The sequence below is a fragment of the Syngnathus leptorhynchus genome, chromosome 4 (assembly GCF_054491065.1).
Source record: "Syngnathus leptorhynchus isolate UIUO chromosome 4, UIUO_Slep, whole genome shotgun sequence".
Lineage (NCBI taxonomy): Eukaryota > Metazoa > Chordata > Actinopteri > Syngnathiformes > Syngnathidae > Syngnathus > Syngnathus leptorhynchus.
In genome coordinates this window covers 2,176,405-2,196,124 of record NC_141198.1, presented here as the reverse complement: position 1 = coordinate 2,196,124, position 19,720 = coordinate 2,176,405, and the positions used below count along the sequence as shown (strand labels likewise).

At 47.1% G+C, this 19,720-nt stretch overlaps 1 protein-coding gene and 1 pseudogene across 5 annotated transcripts in view; one reads left to right on the top strand and one right to left on the bottom strand.

Annotated features, from left to right (window-relative positions):
- Positions 1 to 3,599, top strand: part of pias2 (protein inhibitor of activated STAT, 2) — a 109,254-nt gene extending 105,655 nt beyond the window's left edge. For all 4 annotated transcript variants that reach the window (XM_085908826.1, XM_085908828.1, XM_085908827.1 and 1 more), the window contains one exon: positions 3,291 to 3,599. In XM_085908826.1, coding sequence (XP_085764952.1) covers positions 3,291 to 3,512 — 222 coding nt within the window. In that variant the 3' untranslated portion in view covers positions 3,513 to 3,599. The remainder of the gene's footprint in view (positions 1 to 3,290) is intronic.
- Positions 1,595 to 18,875, bottom strand: LOC147057630 (uncharacterized; annotated as a pseudogene). Its single transcript, XR_015065792.1, has 2 exons — positions 18,211 to 18,875; positions 1,595 to 17,213 (listed from the first exon to the last, which is right to left on the bottom strand). The product of XR_015065792.1 is annotated as an uncharacterized LOC147057630 (transcript).
- Between the last annotated feature and the right edge of the window lie 845 nt (positions 18,876 to 19,720).

Genomic DNA, 19,720 nt, shown 5'->3' with positions numbered 1-19,720 from the left:
TAGGATGGCTTTACTGCTCCCACTTGCTTCCTTTGGAGGCATGATTAGAGTTGATGCAATCCTCAGAGTAACGAGAATGTAATAACGAGTCTGTTGGCATGTGGGTCCTCTAGGTTCATCTCGCGAGGTTCGACAACTGAAATTTCCTCCGACATCCGAAGCAAAAAAATCTTGAATTTTTTGTTCTAATACCGATTTGTTTGAGAACCGGGACGTTCGAAAACCGAGGCTCCACTGTACATCCTTATATAACTTTCTATCTCTTTCTGTCTCTTTCTATATCTGTCTCTAACTATCTCTATCTCAGTCTCTTTCTATCATTACCTTTGTCTTTACTTCTCTGCTATCTCTATATATCTCAGTATCTATCGCTACTCTCAATGTATCACTTATCTCTGTCGCTCGCGTTCACTCTATCTTCTCTCTCTTTCTCTGTTTTGTGAGACCAATCAAAGGAATGGTAAACTAAGAAGGGTTCATTCTTCACTAGCTAGCCCAGTTAGTTTTTTTTAATCAGGAAAATGAAAACTGTTACCATTTTCTATTTTATCCATTTTTTTGGGGGGAGAATGAATGTAACAACAAATGCCTTTAAAAACACCCATTTTCTATTTTATCCATTCATTTTGGAGAATGAATGAAACAACAAATGCCTTTAAAAACACCCACTATTAATGACAAATAGGGCCCCTCCCCTCCATGTCTTGGTTGATGACGTCAAGAAGGAAGCAAGAAATCATAATTTCCCCATTGGAAATCATTGTAAAGACTATCAAAGTTTTTTCGTGAAATCCATCCATCCATTTTCTATACCGCTTGTCCCCACGGAGGTCGCGGGCGTGCTGGAGCCTATCCCAGTAGCAGTAGGCGGGGGACACCCTGAACGGGATGAGAATGGCAACACTGAAAAGTAGCCAGGGGTCTGGGGGCCCGACCGGGGTCCTGGGGGGTATTAACAATATCACGACAATAGCACGTAACATTAGCTTATATGTAACATCATATTGCTTTCTAAATTGTGGGTTTTTTTTGTTATAATGTGCTTCTTAATGTTCCTAGCGCCATGACCTCCATAGCTGATCATATCTTGACAGAAAATACACGAAACCTTCCCTAGGACATCTACTTCGCAGATATATTCTGTCAGGCACGTGGTTACGGACTGTGTTCCGAGTTGAACAATGACGCTGCTCTCGAGCCATGCCCATCTGAAGCAGTTCTTGATCCCGTTCGGCTTGTCTATTTCCCTGGCACGATCCTCATACTGGCGAAAACCTTTGCTGAGTAGGCCCTAGATCTATCTAATTAAATAACTCGTCTACAAGTGATGAAAACCCAATCGCAAATTTACATTGTGGCAGTGTAAAAACGCTAGTTCTCTGCGTAAATTAACAAGTGGAAATGATGTGACGAAAGTAGCACCAAAATGCTGCTGAAAATAAGGCGGATGTTGTCGTATCACTGCTGCCAGTAAGTTAGGTTTACAGAGGCGAGCCGATTTCCGTACTTACAGCTTAACTAAATTTGCCTTGAGATGTGCCAAACGATGCGAGTGGGCCCAGCCAGCTGGCGGGCCGCTTCCATACCTCCCTCCATACCTCCCTCCCTACCTACCTACCTACCTACCTACCTACCTACCTACCTACCTACCTACCTATCTATTATATATATATTATATATATTCAAAACAATTCTGTGGCTCGGTGGGGCACTGGTTAGCACGTCCGCCTCACAGTTAGGAGGGTGCGGGTTCGATTCCACCTCCGGCCCTCCCTGTGTGGAGTTTGCATGTTCTCCCCGAGCCCCCGTGGGTTTCCTCTGGGCACTCCGGTTTCCTCCCACATCCCAAAAACATGCTTGGTAGGCCAATTGAAGACTTTAAATTGTCCCTAGGTATGAGTGCGAGTGTGTATGGTTGTTCGTCTCTGCCACCGGTTCGGGGTGCCCCCCGTCTACTGCCCGTTGACCGCTGGGATAGGCTCCAGCACGCCCGCGACCCCTGTGGGGACAAAGCGGTACAGAAAATGGATGGATGGATAAAAAAATTTCTCAACGGATTTACACGATTCACGAAAATGATACTTTCGACGGAAAAAAACACGGAAATCCGCGGAAAATTCTCATCCCTGTGAACCGGTTACCAGCCGAAAGCAGGGCACTGTAGTGAAATTATTATTAATGAATGACAGACGTGACAGGGCACTTCAACTGCGCAGCTGCAGAGAGGGTGCTCATTTCTCTAAAATCAGCCATAGAGTAGTGTTCAAAGTACAGCCTGCGGGGTAAATCCGGCCCACGTCTAAATTTAGATCAGCCCGGATTATTGTGTCATAAAATCAATAATAAGTGGCCCCCTGGCACTGTCGCAGGGACCTGCGCGCTCCAGAGCGAGCCACATAAATAAAACTATTACGAACGGGAACGCTCGGTGGAGCAGTGGGTAGCACGTCCGCCTCACAGTTAGGAGGGTGCAGGTTCGATTCCACCTCCGGCCCTCCCTGTGTGGAGTTTGCATGTTCTCCCCGAGCCCGCGTGGGTTTTCTCCGAGCACTCCGGTTTCCTCCCACATCCCAAAAACATGCTTGGTAGGCCGATTGAAGACTCTAAATTGTCCCTAGGTATGAGTGCGAGTGCGGATGGTTGTTCGTCTCTGTGTGCCCTGCGATTGGCTGGCAACCGGTTCAGGGTGTCCCCCGCCTACTACCCGATGACGGCTGGGATAGGCTCCAGCACGCCCGCGACCCCCGTGGGGACAAAGCGGTTCAGAAGATGAATGAATGAATGAACAATTGTAGCACTGACACCATTTTTAATACAGTTCTATCACATAAGTGCCAATGTTGGAGTCGCTTCACGTTTCCTTGAACAATTATACTATTATTTGAGTGTAAATCAATGTATGTTGACTTTGGGGGAGAGTCTGGGATAGTTATTCACTGAACCGAATATCAGTTCTAATGTTTGTACTAAAACATCTTGTTCCGTCAGGTTATGATAGAATAATTATTTCTTTGAAGTAAATTTAAACATTATTGGTGATATCTGCTGGTGTAACAAGCACAACATTGTCATTGTTTTCCGTTCAGGTCAGCAGGAATCAGTCATTTTCCGTCACCCAGAACCTGAAGTCCATTTTTTACAAACAATAGGAAAAGTCTATATCTGCATTGAAATATAGTATTTTCTTATAGTCTCTTATAGTCTAAATTTGTGATTTCTGGTATCACAAATTTTTACATGTTCTTGCAAGGGTTGTTTGTTGCCGATTTCATTTTCAAGTTATTCTTCAGCATTACAGGCCTCAGATGTTTCTGGAAAACCTGACAAGTACCATGCAGAGTGTTACTTCTGCTAGCACAAGCTCCGCCCTGGTTTCTTCATCCAGTAGCCGCTATGAAAGAAACTCCCACACAGCTGGCTCCATTCATGAAACCCAGGACGTCGCAGGCGGAGGAAGGACTGCTGGAGGAGTGATTGACAACAATGTATCTGACATTATTTCACTAGACTGATTTTGTTGGACTTTTGATTAATTGCCTCCTTTCTAGGGTTGTTTTATTATTCCAAACAATACTAATAAACAGTCAAAGCCCTGAAAAGATGTTTCTATTCTCTTTAAACCTATTTAAACCTTCTTAAATATATTTTCTGTTGAAAGTGCAGGTGACATTTATTGTTCTTTTAGAATAGTTATTTCAGACAAGATGTATTTCTGTAGCAGACATAAATTACTTGGAAATCAAATGGAAAATATGCAGCTTTTCCAAAATGTTGAACTTCCTCATTATTTTTTTTAGGTATTCATTTTAATAGTGTATGAATGGTAAATGCAAGGTAAATGCTTTTCTACACCATGTTGTGCTCAAAATGCCTTTTTAGAAGTAGTTTAGCTTTTTAAAAACAAATATTTCTGTGTAACAAATATTTCTAGAAAATATCTTGAAAAAATATTGCGTCCACATTTCCCCATTTGTACAAAAAAAAAAAAAAAGATCCACACCAAAACACACAAGTGCTTTTTTTCAGCGCATTTACAAAGCACGTGAAGAAGGTACACTCCCATTTGCGGAATGGTGGGAGGTTATCCCCCCCCTTTCGGCATGAAGCATCCCGTGAAGTGACACTAGAGGAAGACAAGATGAGGTTAAAAAAAATATAAAAGAAAAAATCCAATTGGATAAGAATAATGAAAGAAAAAAAAAAAACTCCGCGAGTCGTCACCTTATTGTGGTGGAGGGGATTGCGTGCCCCTATGATCCTAGGAGCCATGTTGTCTGGGGCTTCATGCCCCTGGTAGGGTCATCCATGGCAAAAGGGTCCTAGGTGAGGGGCCAGAAAAAGCACGGCTTCGAAGACCCCTCATGATGAAAAAGACAGTTTTCCCTCGCCCGGACGCGGGTCACCGGGACCCCCCTCTGGAGCCAGGCCTGGAGGTGGGGCTCGAAGGCGAGCGCCTGGTGGCCGGGCCTTCGCCCATGGGCCGAATAGAAAACGTGGGTCCCCCTTCCCGTGGGCTCACCACCTGTAGGAGGGGCCAAAGGGGTCGGGGGCAAAGTGAGCTGAGCGCCGGCCAAAGGCGGGGACCTTGGCGGTCCGATCCCCGGCTGCAGAGGCTGGCTCTAGGGACATGGAATGTCACTTCTCCGGCTGGAAAGGTGTCCGAAATGGTGTGTGAGGCAGAAAGGTTCCAACTAGACATAGTCGGACTTGCCTCCAAACATAATTTGGGCTCTGGTCCAAGCCCTCTCGAGAGGGACTGGACTCTCTTCCACTCTGGAGTTGCCCACGGTGAAAGGCGTCGAGCATACTTATTGCCCCCCGGCTGGGCGCCTGTACATTGGAGTTCACCCCGGTGAACGAGAGGGTAGCCTCCCTCCGCCTTCGGGTGGGGGGACGGGTCCTGACTGTTGTTTGTGTCTATGCACCAAATGGCAGCTCAGAGTACCCACCCTTCTTGGAGTCCCTGGAGGAGGTGCTGGATAGTGCTCCTTCTGGGGACTCCATCGTTCTACTGGGTGACTTCAATGCTCATGAGAGTGAGACCTGGAAGGGCGTGATTGGGAGGAACGCCCCCCCCCCTCCGATCTGAACCTGAGTGGTGTTCTATTGTTGGACTTCTGTGCTCATCATGGATTTTCTATAATGAACACCATGTTCAAGCATAAGGGTGTCCATGTGTCCACTTGGCACCAGGACACCCTAGGCCGTGGTTTGATGGTCGACTTTGTAGTCATGTCATCGGATTTGCGGCTGCATGTTTTGGACACGCGGGTGAAGAGAGGGGCGGAGCTGTCAACTGATCACCACCTGGTGGTGGGTTGGCTCCGATGGTGGGGGAAAATGCCAGTCCAACGCTCTGTGAGGGTCTGCTGAGAACGTCTGGTAGAATCCCCTGTCAGGAAGAGCTTCAACTCACACCTCCGGCAGAGCTTTTCCCACGTCCCGGGGGAGGCGGGGGACATTGAGTCTGAGTGGACGATGTTCCGCGCCTCCATTGTTGAGGCAGCCGACCGGCGTTGTGGCCTTAAGGTTGTTGGGGCCTGTCGTGGAGGCAATCCCCGAACCCGCTGGTGGACACCGGCGGCAAGGGATGCCGTCAAGCTGAAGAAGGAGTCCTCTCGGGCCGTTTTGGCCTGCAGGACTCAGGAGGCAGCTGACAGGTACCGGATGGCCAAGCAGAACGTGGCTTCGGCGGTTGCTGAGGCAAAAACCCGGGCGTGGGAGGAATTTGGTCAGGCCATGGAGAATGACTTACGGACGGCTTTGAGGAGATTCTGGTCCACCATCAGGTGTCTCGGGAGGGGAAAGCAGTGCACGGTCAACACTGTTTACGGTGGAGATGGTGTGCTACTGACCTCGACTCGGGACATCGTGAGTCGGTGGGGAGAATACTTCGAAGACCTCCTGAATTCCACTGACACGCCTTCCATTGTGGAAGCAGGGCCTGGAGACTCTGAGGTGGACTCTCCGATCTCTGGGGTCGAAGTCACTGAGGTAGTTAAAAAACTCCTCGGTGGCATGGCCTAAGGGGTGGATGAGATCCGCACGGAGTTCTTAAAGGCTCTGGATGTTGTGGGGCTGTCATGGCTGACACGCCTCTACAACATTGCGTGGACATCGGGGACGGTGCCTCTGGATTGGCGGACTGGGGTGGTGGTTCCCCTCTTTAAGAAGGGGGACCGGAGGGTGTGTTCCAATTACAGGGGAATCACACTTCTCAGCCTCCCTGGTAAGGTCTATTCAGGGGTGCTGGAGAGGAGGATCCGTCGGGAGGTCGAGCCTCAGATTCAGGAGGAGCAGTGTGGCTTTCGTCCTGGCCGTGGAACAGTGGACCAGCGCCACACCCTCGGCAGGATCCTCGAGGGTGCATGGGAGTTCGCCCAACCAGTCCACATGTGTTTTGTGGACTTGGAGAAGGCGTTCGACCGTGTCCCTCGGGAGGTTCTGTGGAAGGTGCTTCGGGAGTACGGGGTGCCGAACCAACTGATAAGGGCGGCTTGGTCCCTGTATCACCGATGCCAGAGTTTGGTCCGCATTTCCGGCAGTAAGTCGGGTTCGTTCCCAGTGAGGGTTGGACTCCGCCAAGGCTGCCCTTTGTCACAGATTCTGTTAATATTTTTTATGGACAGAATTTCTAGGCGCATCCGAGGCGTTGAGGGGGTCCCGTTTGGGGACCTCAGCATTGCGTCACTGCTTTTTGCAGATCACGTGGTGCTGTTGGCTTCTTCAGGCCGTGATCTCCAGCTCTCACTGGAGCGGTTCGCAGCCGAGTGTGAAGCGGTTGGGATGAGGGTCAGCACCTCCAAATCCGAGTCCATGGTCCTCGGTCGGAAAAGGGTGGAATGCCCTCTCAGGATCGGGGATGAGATCCTGCCCCAAGTGGAGGAGTTCAAGTATCTGGGGGTCTTGTTCACGAGTGAGGGCAGGATGGAGCGCGAGATGGACAGGCGGATCGGTGCAGCATTTCCGCTGCAGTAATGCGGACTCTGTACCGGTCCGTCGTGGTGAAGAGAGAGGTGAGCCAAATGGCAAAGCTCTCGATTAACCGGTCGATCTACGCCCCTACCCTCACCTATGGTCACAAGCTATGGGTCGTGACCGAAAGAACGAGATCCAGGATACAAGCGGCCGAAATGAGTTTCCTCCGCAGGGTGTCCGGGCTCTCCCTTAGAGATAGGGTGAGAAGCTCGGTCATCCGGGAGAGACTCTGTTAGTAGAGCCACTGCTCCTCCACGTTGAGAGGATCCAGATGAGGTGGCTCGGGCATCTCCTCAGGATGCCTCCTGGACGCCTCCCTGGGAAGGTGTTCCGGGCATGTCCCACCGGTAGGAGACCCCGGGGACGACCCAGGATGCGCTGGAGAGACTATGTCTCTCGGCTGGCCTGGGAACGCCTTGGGATCCCCCGGGATGAGCTAGATGAAGTGGCTGGGGAGAGGGATGTCTGGGAGTCCCTCCTAAAGTTGCTGCTCCCGCGACCCGACGCCGGATAAGCGGAAGAAGATGGATGGATGGATATATTTATACCACCAGGCTGGAGAAATAATGGCTAAACATGGTCCGTGACTAGGCAAAGCTCAAATGTGCTTCCATGGTCACTACATGACAGTGCAATACACATAATTGTCCATCCATCAATTTTCTTGAACGCGTTTACTAATTTAATATTATGTAAGATGAAGCCTAACCCAGCTGACTTTGGTGGGTACACCATCAATTTTGTGAAGGCTGTGGCCTTGATGCATGCATTGAAATTCAAAACCTTTACCTCACTGCACCTTGAAAAGAATTTTCAGTATTCAAAAAGTTTTCTTTTCTTATTGACACCCTAAAAAAAAACAAAATAACACAGATTTGTTTTTGTAGGAATTATTCGGGCCCGAGCAGTGACTTCTTCAAGATCCCTATTTTCTTGTAGAATTTATTAGAGCCCAAGCAGCGACTTCTGCGAGGTCTGATAAAACCTCTAACAGGACCTTTATAAACAGGCAAAAACTGAGCCAATTTGAAAAAACAAAAAAAAATCAAAGTAGGGAACTGCATTGCCACAGTTAACAGAATTTTGCAAACTCATGAACTTTTTGTTTTAAGCATCTTGAAGGCCTAAACACACTTGTGTACAAATATATAGTTGATCCAGTTGACCTGGATGCAGGACAAAAAAAAAGGTTTACGTAGATGTCTTCAGACTGTCATCAAAAGTGTGGAAATTTTATAAAATAGGATTAAGAGGGTAATGTTACAGCAGCTTTTAAAGTAAAAGCTATGCCAAATTTTAAAGTAATTTCAAAATGTCCAACTTCCTGTTAGTTTTAGCATAACTTCAAGAGACTTTTTTGCAGGTCTTGGGTTTTTATGTAACATATACAGTAATCCAGTGACGTGCGGTAAGGTTCATGACTGGGGAGACACTGACGTCGTCTCCCCCACCTACCCCGGTAAAATTTGTCCGACACCTAACCGTGTCACAATAAAGGCTGGGGAACACTGCTCTAGAGTAGCTTATTCATTATTTTATTTGAACTATTATAATTGAAATCCCATATCATCAGTCTTCACACATAAAAACACTCAATAAAGCACATTGAATCAAAAACTTGTTTTCGATTGTGCGTACAACTCCGTTTGAAAAGACATGCTCCGAAGTCCTGTTGTCCGAATCAAACCTTTTAACTCCGGAGTTGGTCTTCCTGTACTGATGACCTCCTGCTTCAACCGAAAATCCATAGTTGAAAATCGTTTGGATCTGTAATCCTCCATTGTAAAACAAAATGTAAAAACAAAAAAACGAATGTAAAATGAAATAAATGGACGACTGCTCCTCAGTTGTTCACTGTAAATTTGAACTGGAGATCACTAATTCTACAGGTGGGCACATGAAGCATCCCGGGATAACTTGCACCCCCTGTTATAGGGTATGGTGCGTGATTAGGAAGAGGATGAGTCCAGCTACATCTCAGTACCGTGTATTCATGCTGCAGGTAGGAAATACAACTGGAGTAACCACACGCCACACAGGCCTATTATAGGTGAGGGATCTGTGGCTGACACAGGGTGGCGCAGTATGTCAATACAATCACCCTGTAACATCTCCCTTTCTTTGGTAAAGTATCCACACTGGAACAATGCTGCCTGTAAATTAACTGAAGACCAACAACATATTCGTAACAACAGATTCAACCTCAGATAGCAATACCTGGTTCAACATCAAATATCAGATATCAAATATATAGCCATAGAACGTGACACGACATAGTAGCAGGATAAGAACACACCTGTCATCAAAATCACAATAAATCAGAACATCACTTATTTTTTGTTTTAATCACTCACTCCCTTTTTTTTTTATTCAACAGAATTCACAGTCCACATGTGTTTGAGAGTGCACCCAGTCCCTGCATGTTGTATTCAAGTGTATTCGAATGAATGTCTCAATGTGTGTGCGTGTGTCAGTGTGTGTGTGTGTGTGTGTGTGTGTGTGTGTGTGTGTGAGACCTAGAGGTTAAGTCTGTCTGGAGGCTTAATCAGCCTCCCACTCCGGGTGAACGCCCGGCCCTGTAGCACGCGGCGTGTTGTGTCTCTGGCTCGTGGAGAAGACGGCGGTGACCTTGGGGCAGGTGAAGACAGCGGAGACTACGCGGCACCACCAAAGCCACCTCCATTGCTGCCTCCATTCGCATGCTGCTCTGGGGTCAAATCTGGTCGAGCCGGCGGCTGGGCAGGGGTCGCTTCGGCCGTTCGAAGATCAATTCTGTTGCGTCGATATGTTGTCACCTCCACGTCGACCAGATAGGACCGGAGTCCCAACTGCTGCAGGCACACCCCTCGCCTCCATCTGCCCATCCTGTCTCCCGGGAGCGGCTTCATCCTGATGGGCTGACATTCAGCTCAGTGGCCTAGTAGTAGAGTGTCCGCCCTGAGACTGGAAGGTTGTGGGTTCAAACCCCGGCCGGGTCATACCAAAGACTATAAAAATGGAACCCATTGCCTCCCTGCTTGGCACTCAGCATTTAAGGGTTGGAATTGGGGGGTTAGATCACCAAAAATGATTCCCGAGCGCGGCGCCGCTGCTGCTCACTGCTCCCCTCTCCCCCAGGGGATGGATCAAAATCACATGGGGATGGGTTAAATGCAGAGGACAGAGCCCTTTGAGACTGCTTGTGATTTAGGGGTATATAAACTTGACTTGATTGATTGATTCAGCTTCGGCAGATTCCTCGCCAATTTGTCATACATTAACTTTGCCACTTGACGCTTCCCCCTCAGCTTGTCGGAAACCCCTGTGATGACCTGAGGTGCAAGGAGCTGGTCGGCGACCAGAAGAAGGGTTCTCAGCCTTCGTGACATGAGCCGCTGTGCCGGGCTGCAATGCATGCCCTCAGTGGACGTGTTTCACCAATGCAGAATGGCCTTTCAGGGGTCCTCCCTGGCACGGTCAGCCTTCTTGCACAGGCCTTTCACAATCTTTACAGCTGACTCCGTTTTGCCATTAGCCGCGGTGAGGACATGACGTGTTCGAAGTCCCACTCCCTCACAAATGCCCGGAACTCAATGCACGCAAACTGGCTCCCCTCATCCGAGATGACTCTGTCCGGGACGCCATAACATGCAAACTGTGCCTTGATTTGTCGGATTGTGGTGCCGGCCGACAAGTCAGGGAGCAGGTTGATCTCCCAGAAGTTGGAGAAGTGGTCCACCACAAGCAAAATGTTCTGTGTTGTGTTATTGTACAAGTCTATGCTTACCAGCTGCCATTGACGCGTGGTGAGCGGGTGTGACATCATGGTCTCTTTCTGTTGCTTGTGCGCGTATTCATTACACACAGAGCACTGCTGTACATAGTCTTTGACCTCCCCTTGCATGCCGGGCCAGTACAATGTCTCGTGAGCATATCTGTAGCATGCTTCGGCACCCACATGATTGTAGTGGATCCTCCTTAGCATTTCCGGATGCATGGGTTTCGGAATGATGACGCGCTGGATCCTGAAGAGCACGTCATCCTGTGCGCTTATTTTATCTGTGATGGCCCAGTAGTCCATGATGAGTACGGGTGCCTCCTCTTTGTGTTCTGGCCATCCCTGCAGTACAACTGCCTTGAGCGCTTGGAGACACACATCCTCCGTGTGTGCTCGGATCTGTGCCAGGCGCAGACTACTGACATTGGTAGGTAGTCTGCCTGCTGAATGGCTGCTGCGTCACACCGCTCCTGTTGCATGCTGCAGACTATTTCTCGTCGGTACAGTGTGTCTGTTTTCCGTGGTGGGGTGGTGGCCCTACTAAGTGTGTCACTGATGTACATTTCAGCGCCTGCATTGTACACCATCGTAAGGCAGTAGCTCTGAAGTGTCAGAAGCATGCTCTGTAGGCGCTTAGGCGCGTTGAGGAGGGGCTTAGTGAAAATGGACACTAACAGGCGGTGGTCGGTCTCTGCTGTCACATCACCATGTAAGTAGTAGTGGAAGCGTTGACAGGCGAACACGATGCTCAGGCACTCCTTTTCTATCTGTGCATAGTTTTGTTCCGTCTGGGTCAGGGTGCGGGAGGCAAAAGTCACAGGATGCCCTCCCTGTAGCAGGCAGCAGCCCAGACCTGTCTGACTCGAGTCGTGGTGAATGGCTTGTTAACGCCAGACTGGTACTGCTGTGACCAGTGTCTTCATTTCCTTCATGGCAGCATCATATTTTGGCAGCCAGTGCCACGGCACGTCTTTGTCCAGCAGCCTCCTCAATGGTTCACATACCTCTGAAAGGCGGGGCATAAATCTGGAGATAGTTCACAAATCCGACACACCACTGGACCCTTTAGCGTCTGTGTGGTTCAGCATGTCCAGAGCCGCCCTGAACTTTTCAGGGTCAACATTGAGGCCCTCGGCGGACAGTATGTGGCCGTGAAAGCAGACGTCCTTCACTCTGAACTGCAATGTTTTCAGGCTCAGTCTGAGCTTAACTTCCCTGCATCTGTCCATCAGGGCAATGAGGTTTGTGGCATGGTTGCGGTTGGCCTCATCGTCTGTATTCCCGCAGCCAACTATGAGGATATCATTGGCTATGGGCTCAATCCCTGTTAATCCAGCTAGGAGCTCATGTTACTTTCTCTGGTACATTTCTGAAGCAACTAACACACCAAAGGGGAGCTTCAGCCACCGTTTTCTGCCCCATGGTGTGCAGAACGTTGTTATCCGGCTGCTCTCCTCATCCAGTCAGCACTGCAGAAATGCATCACGCGCATCCACTACCGTGAATATACATGCCTTTGGCAGCTTGTACAGCACGTTATCTAAAGTGGGCATAAGGTAGTGGGACCGTTTCAGGGCTCAGTTGAGTGGCTTCAAGTCAATGCAAAGTCATAATTTGTCCGGCTTTTTCACTATGACCAGATTGTTGTTCCAGTCTGTGGGCTGTGACTGTGGTCAAATTTCCGTCCTTTTCGTATTTATCGAGCTGTGCTTTAACAGCTGACTTGAGGCCTACTGGAACATTCCTGGGGGCACACTGCACAGGGGCCACACTGCTGTCCAGCTCAAAGTGAACATCACCAGGCAGGGACTCAAGTGTGCTGGTCAACATGTGTTGAAAGCAAGGGCCTCTGGCCTGAATGCACAACCTCAAAGTCCAGCTTGTGCGTTCTTTCCCTAATAATAATAATAATATTAATAATAACTAGAATTGGCAATTTCTGGAGAAATTGCGTGTGAAGGCGAAGGCACTTCACACTATTGTGGGACTCGAAATAATGATTAAATGAAATAAAAATGGTAAATTAATAATGATGATTAAAAAAAATAAAAATGGTAAATTAATGATGATGATGAAAATAATTATTAAAGTGATGTGTTAAAATTGAATGAAGGAATAAAAAGTAATGGCCAACTGGGATACGAACTCGCTCCCGAACGTGGCTCGTGTTTAAAGCGCCGTTTTCTTACTGAGCTAAACAGCGACTTAGTGTTGCCGTGGTGGAATGATGCTATTAAACGAGAAATAAAAATGGTAAATGCCGTTTGGTAAAATGATGTTTTTAAATTAAAATTAAATGAATAAATAAATGAATGAATGAAAAATAAATAAAGAAAAATTAATGGGTTAAATAAATGAGTTAAGGAAAGAAATCATGATAAAAGTTGTCAGATGTCAAAATTCGAACTCGCTCGGGATCAGGGCTCGTGTTGAATGCGCCATTAAGAATGAATGGGGGATTTTAAGGCACAAATTTGCTAATTATGCAAAAACGGTAAATGTTATGAACAAATAAAATACTAGCAGTCATGCCGTGAATTTTTGGAACGTGTGAAAGTTGGAATGGGGTGAATCGGTTAAAGCATGTGGGAGTAGTTAGGTGTCAAAAAAGTGGGAGGAATAAATTGTTTAATAATAATAACTAGAATTGGCAATTTCTGGAGAAATTGCGTGTGAAGGCGAAGGCACTTCACACTATTGTGGGACTCGAAATGATGATTAAATGACATAAAAATGGTAAATTAATAATGATGATTAAATAAAATAAAAATGGTAAATTAATGATGATGATGAAAATAATTATTAAAGTGATGTGTTAAAATTGAATGAATGAAAAAAAATATTGGCCAAGCGGGATTCGAACTCGCACGGGAACAGCGCTCGTGTTTAACGCTCCATTCTCTTCTTACTGAGCTAAACAGCGACTTTGTGTAGCTGTGGTGGAATGATGCTATTAAACGAGGAATAAAAATGGTAAATGCCGTTAAAACGGTAAAATGATGTTTTTAACTTAAAATTAAATGAATAACTAAATGAATGAATGGAAAATAAAAAAATAAAAAAATAAAAGAGTTAAATAAACGAGTTAAGGAAAGAAATCATGAAAAAAGTTGTCAGATGTCAAAATTTGAACTCACTCCTGAACGTCGCTCGTGTCTAATGCGCCATTAAGAATGAATGGGGGATTTTAAGGCACAAATTTGCTAATTATGCAAAAACGGTAAATGTTATGAACAAATAAAATACTAGCAATTATGCCGTGAATTTTTGGAACGTGTGAAAGTTGGAATGGGGTGAATCGGTTAAAGCATGTGGGAGTAGTTAGGTGTCAAAAAAGTGGGAGGAATAAATTGTTTAATAATAATAATAAGAAGAAAAATAAAGTAGAATAACAATAGCCTTCGCCTTCACACTAACTAGAATTGGCAATTTCTGGAGAAATTGCGTGTGAAGGCGAAGGCACTTCACACTATTGTGGGACTCAAAATGATGATTAAATGACATAAAAATGGTAAATTAATAATGATGATTAAATAAAATACAAATGGTAAATTAATGATGATGAAAATAATTATTAAAGTGATGTGTTAAAATTGAATGAAAAAAAATATTGGCCAAGCGTGATTCGAACTCGCACGGGAACAGCGCTCGTGTTTACAGCTCCATTCTCTTCTTACTGAGCTAAACAGCGGTTTAGTGTTGCTGTGGTGGAATGATGCTATTAATCAAGAAATAAAGATGGTAAATGACGTTTGGTAAAATGATGTTTTTAAATTAAAATTAAATCAATAACTAAATGAATGAATGAAAAATAAATAAATAAAAAATAAAAGAGTTAAATAAATGAGTTAAGGAAAGAAATCATGAAAAAAGTTGTCAGATGTCAAAATTTGAACTCGCTCCTGAACGTCGCTCGTGTCTAATGCGCCATTAAGAATGAATGGGGGATTTTAAGGCACAAATTTGCTAATTATGCAAAAACGGGAAATGTTATGAACAAATCAAATACTAGCAGTCATGCCGTGAATTTTTGGAACGTGTGAAAGTTGGAATGGGGTGAATCGGTTAAAGCATGTGGGAGTAGTTAGGTGTCAAAAAAGTGGGAGGAATAAAGTAGGATAATAATAAGAAGAAAAATAAAGTAGAATAACAATAGTGTGAAGGCCTTCGCCTTCACACTAATAAGAAAAATAAAGTAGAATAACCTTCGCCTTCACACTAATAAAAAAATAAATAAAAATAAAGTAGAATAACAATACTCAAAGCCGCTTTACATGAAAAATTCACACACACACACACACACACACACACACACACACACACACACACACACACACACACACACACACACACGAGTGGTTATACGCAGAGTTGAAGAGGTAAGTCTTGAGATGGTGTTTGAAGGAGTGCAGAGAGTCAACATTACGGATGGTCAGGGGAAGAGAGTTCCAGAGAGTGGGGGCAGCAATGGCAAAGGCTCTCTTCTCCAATGGTCCGGTATTTGGTCGAGGTAAAGGAGGTGAGCAAATTGGCGTCAGCAAAGCGGAGTCGGCGGGTGGGGGTATAGCGGTGTAGGAGTTCAGATAGGTAGGTGGGGGCAAGGTTGTTTAGGGCCTTATAGGTGGTGACAAGGATCTTGAAATGTATGGGCTGTTTTATGGGGAGCTAGTGACAATGATGGAGGACAGGGGTGATGTGCTGTCTGCTGGGTGAGCGGGTGAGCAGTCGGCCAGCAGAGTTTTGAACATATTGCAGTTTGTGAAGGACAGTTGAGGTGAGGTCGTACAAGATGCTGTTGCAGTAATCCAGTCTGGTAATAAATGCATGAACTAATGTCTCTGCTGCAGGGGTGGAAAGAAAGGGACACAGGCGTGCAATGTTTTGTAGATGGAAGAAGGATGTTTTGGTGACGTGGTTGATGTGTGATTTGAAGGAAAGTGTGGGATCCATATAAAGTCCAAGATTTCTGACTAGAGGGGAGGGAGTGACAGAGTGACCGTCAATGCAGAGTGTGGAGCTGTGGTAGGTGGGGAGGCTGGATTTAGGACTGAACATGATGCATTCCGTTTTGTTACTGTTTAGTTTGAGAAGGTTTTGGGTCATCCAGTCTTTAATGTCTGTGAGGCAGCGAGTGAGGAATACAGTTTCCAGAAATTGAAGTGTAATTGAAATTGAAATATGCAGACGACACGACTCTGGTGGGTCTCATCACCGGGGGCGATGAGACTCAATACAGGTCGGAGGTCGACCTTCTGACCACGTGGTGCAGGGACAACAAACTCCTGCTGAACGTTAGCAAGACTAAGGAGATTGTCGTTGACTTCCGGAAGGGTCACACCCAACACCTGCCGCTGACCATCGACGGTGCTGTGGTGGAGAGAGTGAGCAGCACCGGATTCCTGGGGGTGCACATCAGTGAGGACCTCTCCTGGACCACCGACACTGCGTTGCTGGCGAAGAAAGCTCAGCGCCGCCTGTACTTTCTGCGGAAACTCAGGCGAGCAAGTGCTCCTCCTGCCATCATGACCACATTCTAACGTGGCACCATTGAGAGCGTCCTCTCCAGTTTTATCGCTGTGTGGGGTGGTAGCTGCACTGAATACAACATGAAGGCTGCTTCACTCCCCTCCCTGAAGGACATTTACAAATCACATCTCACCCGCAAGGCGACCGCGATTGTGTGATGTGAGTCACCCCGCTCACTCTTTGTTTGATCTTCTGCCCTCTGGGAAGAGGTACAGAAGCCTGCACCACCAGACTCACCAACAGCTTCACACTCCAGGCTGTCAGGATCCTGAACTCTCTCCCCCCTCCACCTTCGGCTGCATAACGTCCTGTACTTTTGTGCTATATTCTGGCTGTCTACTGTATGCACGCTTGCTCCATTTTGCTCCTCTTATCTATCTATCTATTTATTATTTATTTATTTAAGTTATTTGCTTATTACTTATTCATCGCTCTTATCTATTCGCTTTTACTCTTTGTGCTATTTGATTGTGTGTATTGTGTAATGTGTCTAGTCACCGTGGGATGGTGGGAAACGTAATTTCGGTCTCTTTGTGTGTCTTAACATGTGAAGAAATTGACAATAAAGCAGACTTTGACTTTTGACTTTGACATGACTTTTTGGCAAGATCCGGGGTGGATGTAGGGGGGGCAGAAGGGCAAGGTCTCAGAGTGCGCTAACCAACTCCCCGGAAGGAGGAAGCGCGGGAACGAGTCGGCGAAGCTCGGCGGGTGTGTAGTGGAGTACCATGACGGACGTGGAGAAATGGCGGATCCTGGAGACGAGTGGAGACGTTAGCCGCAGCAGAAAGCCAGATGGTTAGATGCGAGAGCATCTGCGTCGTCCACGATGGCGGTGCACCGGGCAAAGCCCTGGGGGCATGAAGCCGCGGCAGCACCGGCCAGCGAGGAGCCCACCACGTCCAGGTTGCATCGATGGCTCCCACGCCAAGCCTCACGGCACCAACGAGCCCTGCCAGCATACAGCAGACACCGATCACGCCAAAATTCTTGAAACTGCATCCTCTGTATTTTGGCGGGTAATCCAGTTTGAGATCGAGGAAAAAAATAAAAAAATAAAAAAATGAAAAATCAGTCAGAGTCGAAGTCGGAGCAGCGAGAAGCGGCAGCCAGGTGCGCCCGCGTCCTCACGCATGCTCACACGCATGCACACACCGTGTGCTGTACAACCCCAATGAGTTCATCCACTCACTTTTGTACAGCTTCAATCTGGTGAGAATCTTCTGAAGAGTCATTCTGGGCGCCAGTCTCATCTTGTCCTTCATGCTCATCACATTGCAGGTGGCACCAGAGTCGAGCTGGCACCTCTGGACCCCCTACTGCAGTGGCAGATTGACAAACCACTTCTTCCCTTGAGTATTCACAGCTTTCACGTTCTCTGCTGTGTACACATATCTCCCATCTCCATCACTGTCCTCTTGTTCCCATGCCGACGGGTCATCCATGGCGTTCAACTGGTGTGCGTGCTGACCTCGCTTCATGCATACTTTAGCAAAATGGTTGGCAGTGCCACAAAAGCGGCAGGATTTACCAAATGCAGGGCACTGGTCTCGCCCGCGTTTGTGCCTTGTGCCACAGTACTTGTGTCTCTCACACCCTGGGACTGTGAACTGGTGTTGGTGGGGTCAGATGGTTTACCGGCAGACCTGCGTCCATATCTTTGTCCCCCATGCGTGGCATTGATACTCTCCAGGCCTAGAGTTGCCCAGTGACATAGTCTTTAATTTGTTGTCCATGACCTCGGCTGCACGGCAAATCATGATTGCCTGATCCAATTTGAGATCATTTTCTCTTAGTAAACGACATCTGGCGCCCTCATCAGCAATGCCAAGGACAAGCCTGTCCTTTACGAGTTCATCTTTTAGCGCTCCGTATTCACAAGAGGCAGACTTTTCTCTTAGCCTTGTAACTTCTTTTAAGCCTCTTGCTTTAAATTTCCAAAAACGTACCTCTCGAATGTGACGTTCTTTGTGGGGGTAAAGTATCTCTCCAGTGTCTCCAGAATAGCACCCGCATCCTTCTGTTGGTCGGCAGTGAGTCCCAGGTTGTGTTTGCAAACATGGAGGCAGTCGTTTCCCATTAGCCGTCTCAGCGCCGCTGCTTGGATGGGCTCCTCCTCCTCATTGAGCCCGGTCGCCAGCAGATAATCCTCACTCTGCTCTGAAGTTTTTCCAGTTCCTGTGAGCGTCCCCAGCCATCTTCATGGGCTCCGGAGGCGGGATGTTCGAAGCCATCATTAACGTTATAACGTCAGCAACGCGGTGCTAAAGCTAGCAGGCTAACTGAAACTAAAACTCACCAAAACAAATAAACGCACGCTGTCTCATCAACGGGCGGAATGTGGGGCATAATCGGGTCCTGCTTGGACTTCTGACACCATGTTATAGGATGTGGCGCGTGATAAGGAAGACACAAGTCCAGCTATGTCTCAGCACCGTGTATTCATGCTGCAGGTAGGAAATACAACTGGAGTAACCATACGTGACACAGGCCTATTATGGGTGAAGGCTCTGTGGTTGCCACAGGGTGGCGCAGTATGTCAATACAATCACCCTGTAACACCCCCTGCCATAAGGCTGGAGAACCTTTTTTTTGCTGCTTCTGTTAGATCTCTTCAAAGCCATTTTGTTCATCTAAAGAAACATGACGTTACAGATGACAAAACCACTAATTATATACATCATCTGAACTACCGAAATTAGTTAATATAGCCACAGTGTGACGGCTCGGTGTCGCACTGGGTAGCACACTCGCCTCACAGTTAGGATGGTGTGGGTTTGAGTCCACCTCTGGCCCTCTGTAGAGTTTTGCATGTCCGCGTGGGCACTCTGGTTTCCTCCCACATCCTAAAAACATGCTTGGTAGGTCGACTGAAGACTCTAGATTGTCCCTAGGTATGAGTGCGAGTGTGGATGGTTGTTAGTCTCTGTGTGCCCTGCGATTAGCTGGCAACCGGTTGAGGGTGTCCCCCGCCTACTGCCCGATGACGGCTGGGATACGCTCCAGCACACCCACGACCCCCTTGGGGACACAGCGGTTCAGAAAATGGATGGATGAAGGAATACCCACAGTGTTTGAACACTTAAACAGCGACGTAGAGACAGACAGCATTTCAGTCTAACTGCATAGCCTGTCAGCATAGGGTTATTATAGTGTGATTACGCAATCCTCAGAGGAGGCAAGGCAGAAAGTTGGCTCCTCCGAGCGAATCATCTTCGGTTTTGAAATAACTACAGTGATCCCTCCTACTTCGCGGGGGTTACGTTCCAGACCCAACCGCGAAATGGGAATTTCCGCGAAATAGAAACTAGATTTTTTTGAGCTATTCTTGGAAGATATTCTATTTTTATCGCTGACATCAACCAGCTCGCTGCTAGGGGACTTTCATATCAATGGACTGTGCGCTCCGCATTCATGCCTTAGCGACGAGACTAACAGTGTATTGCTATGTCCAGATGA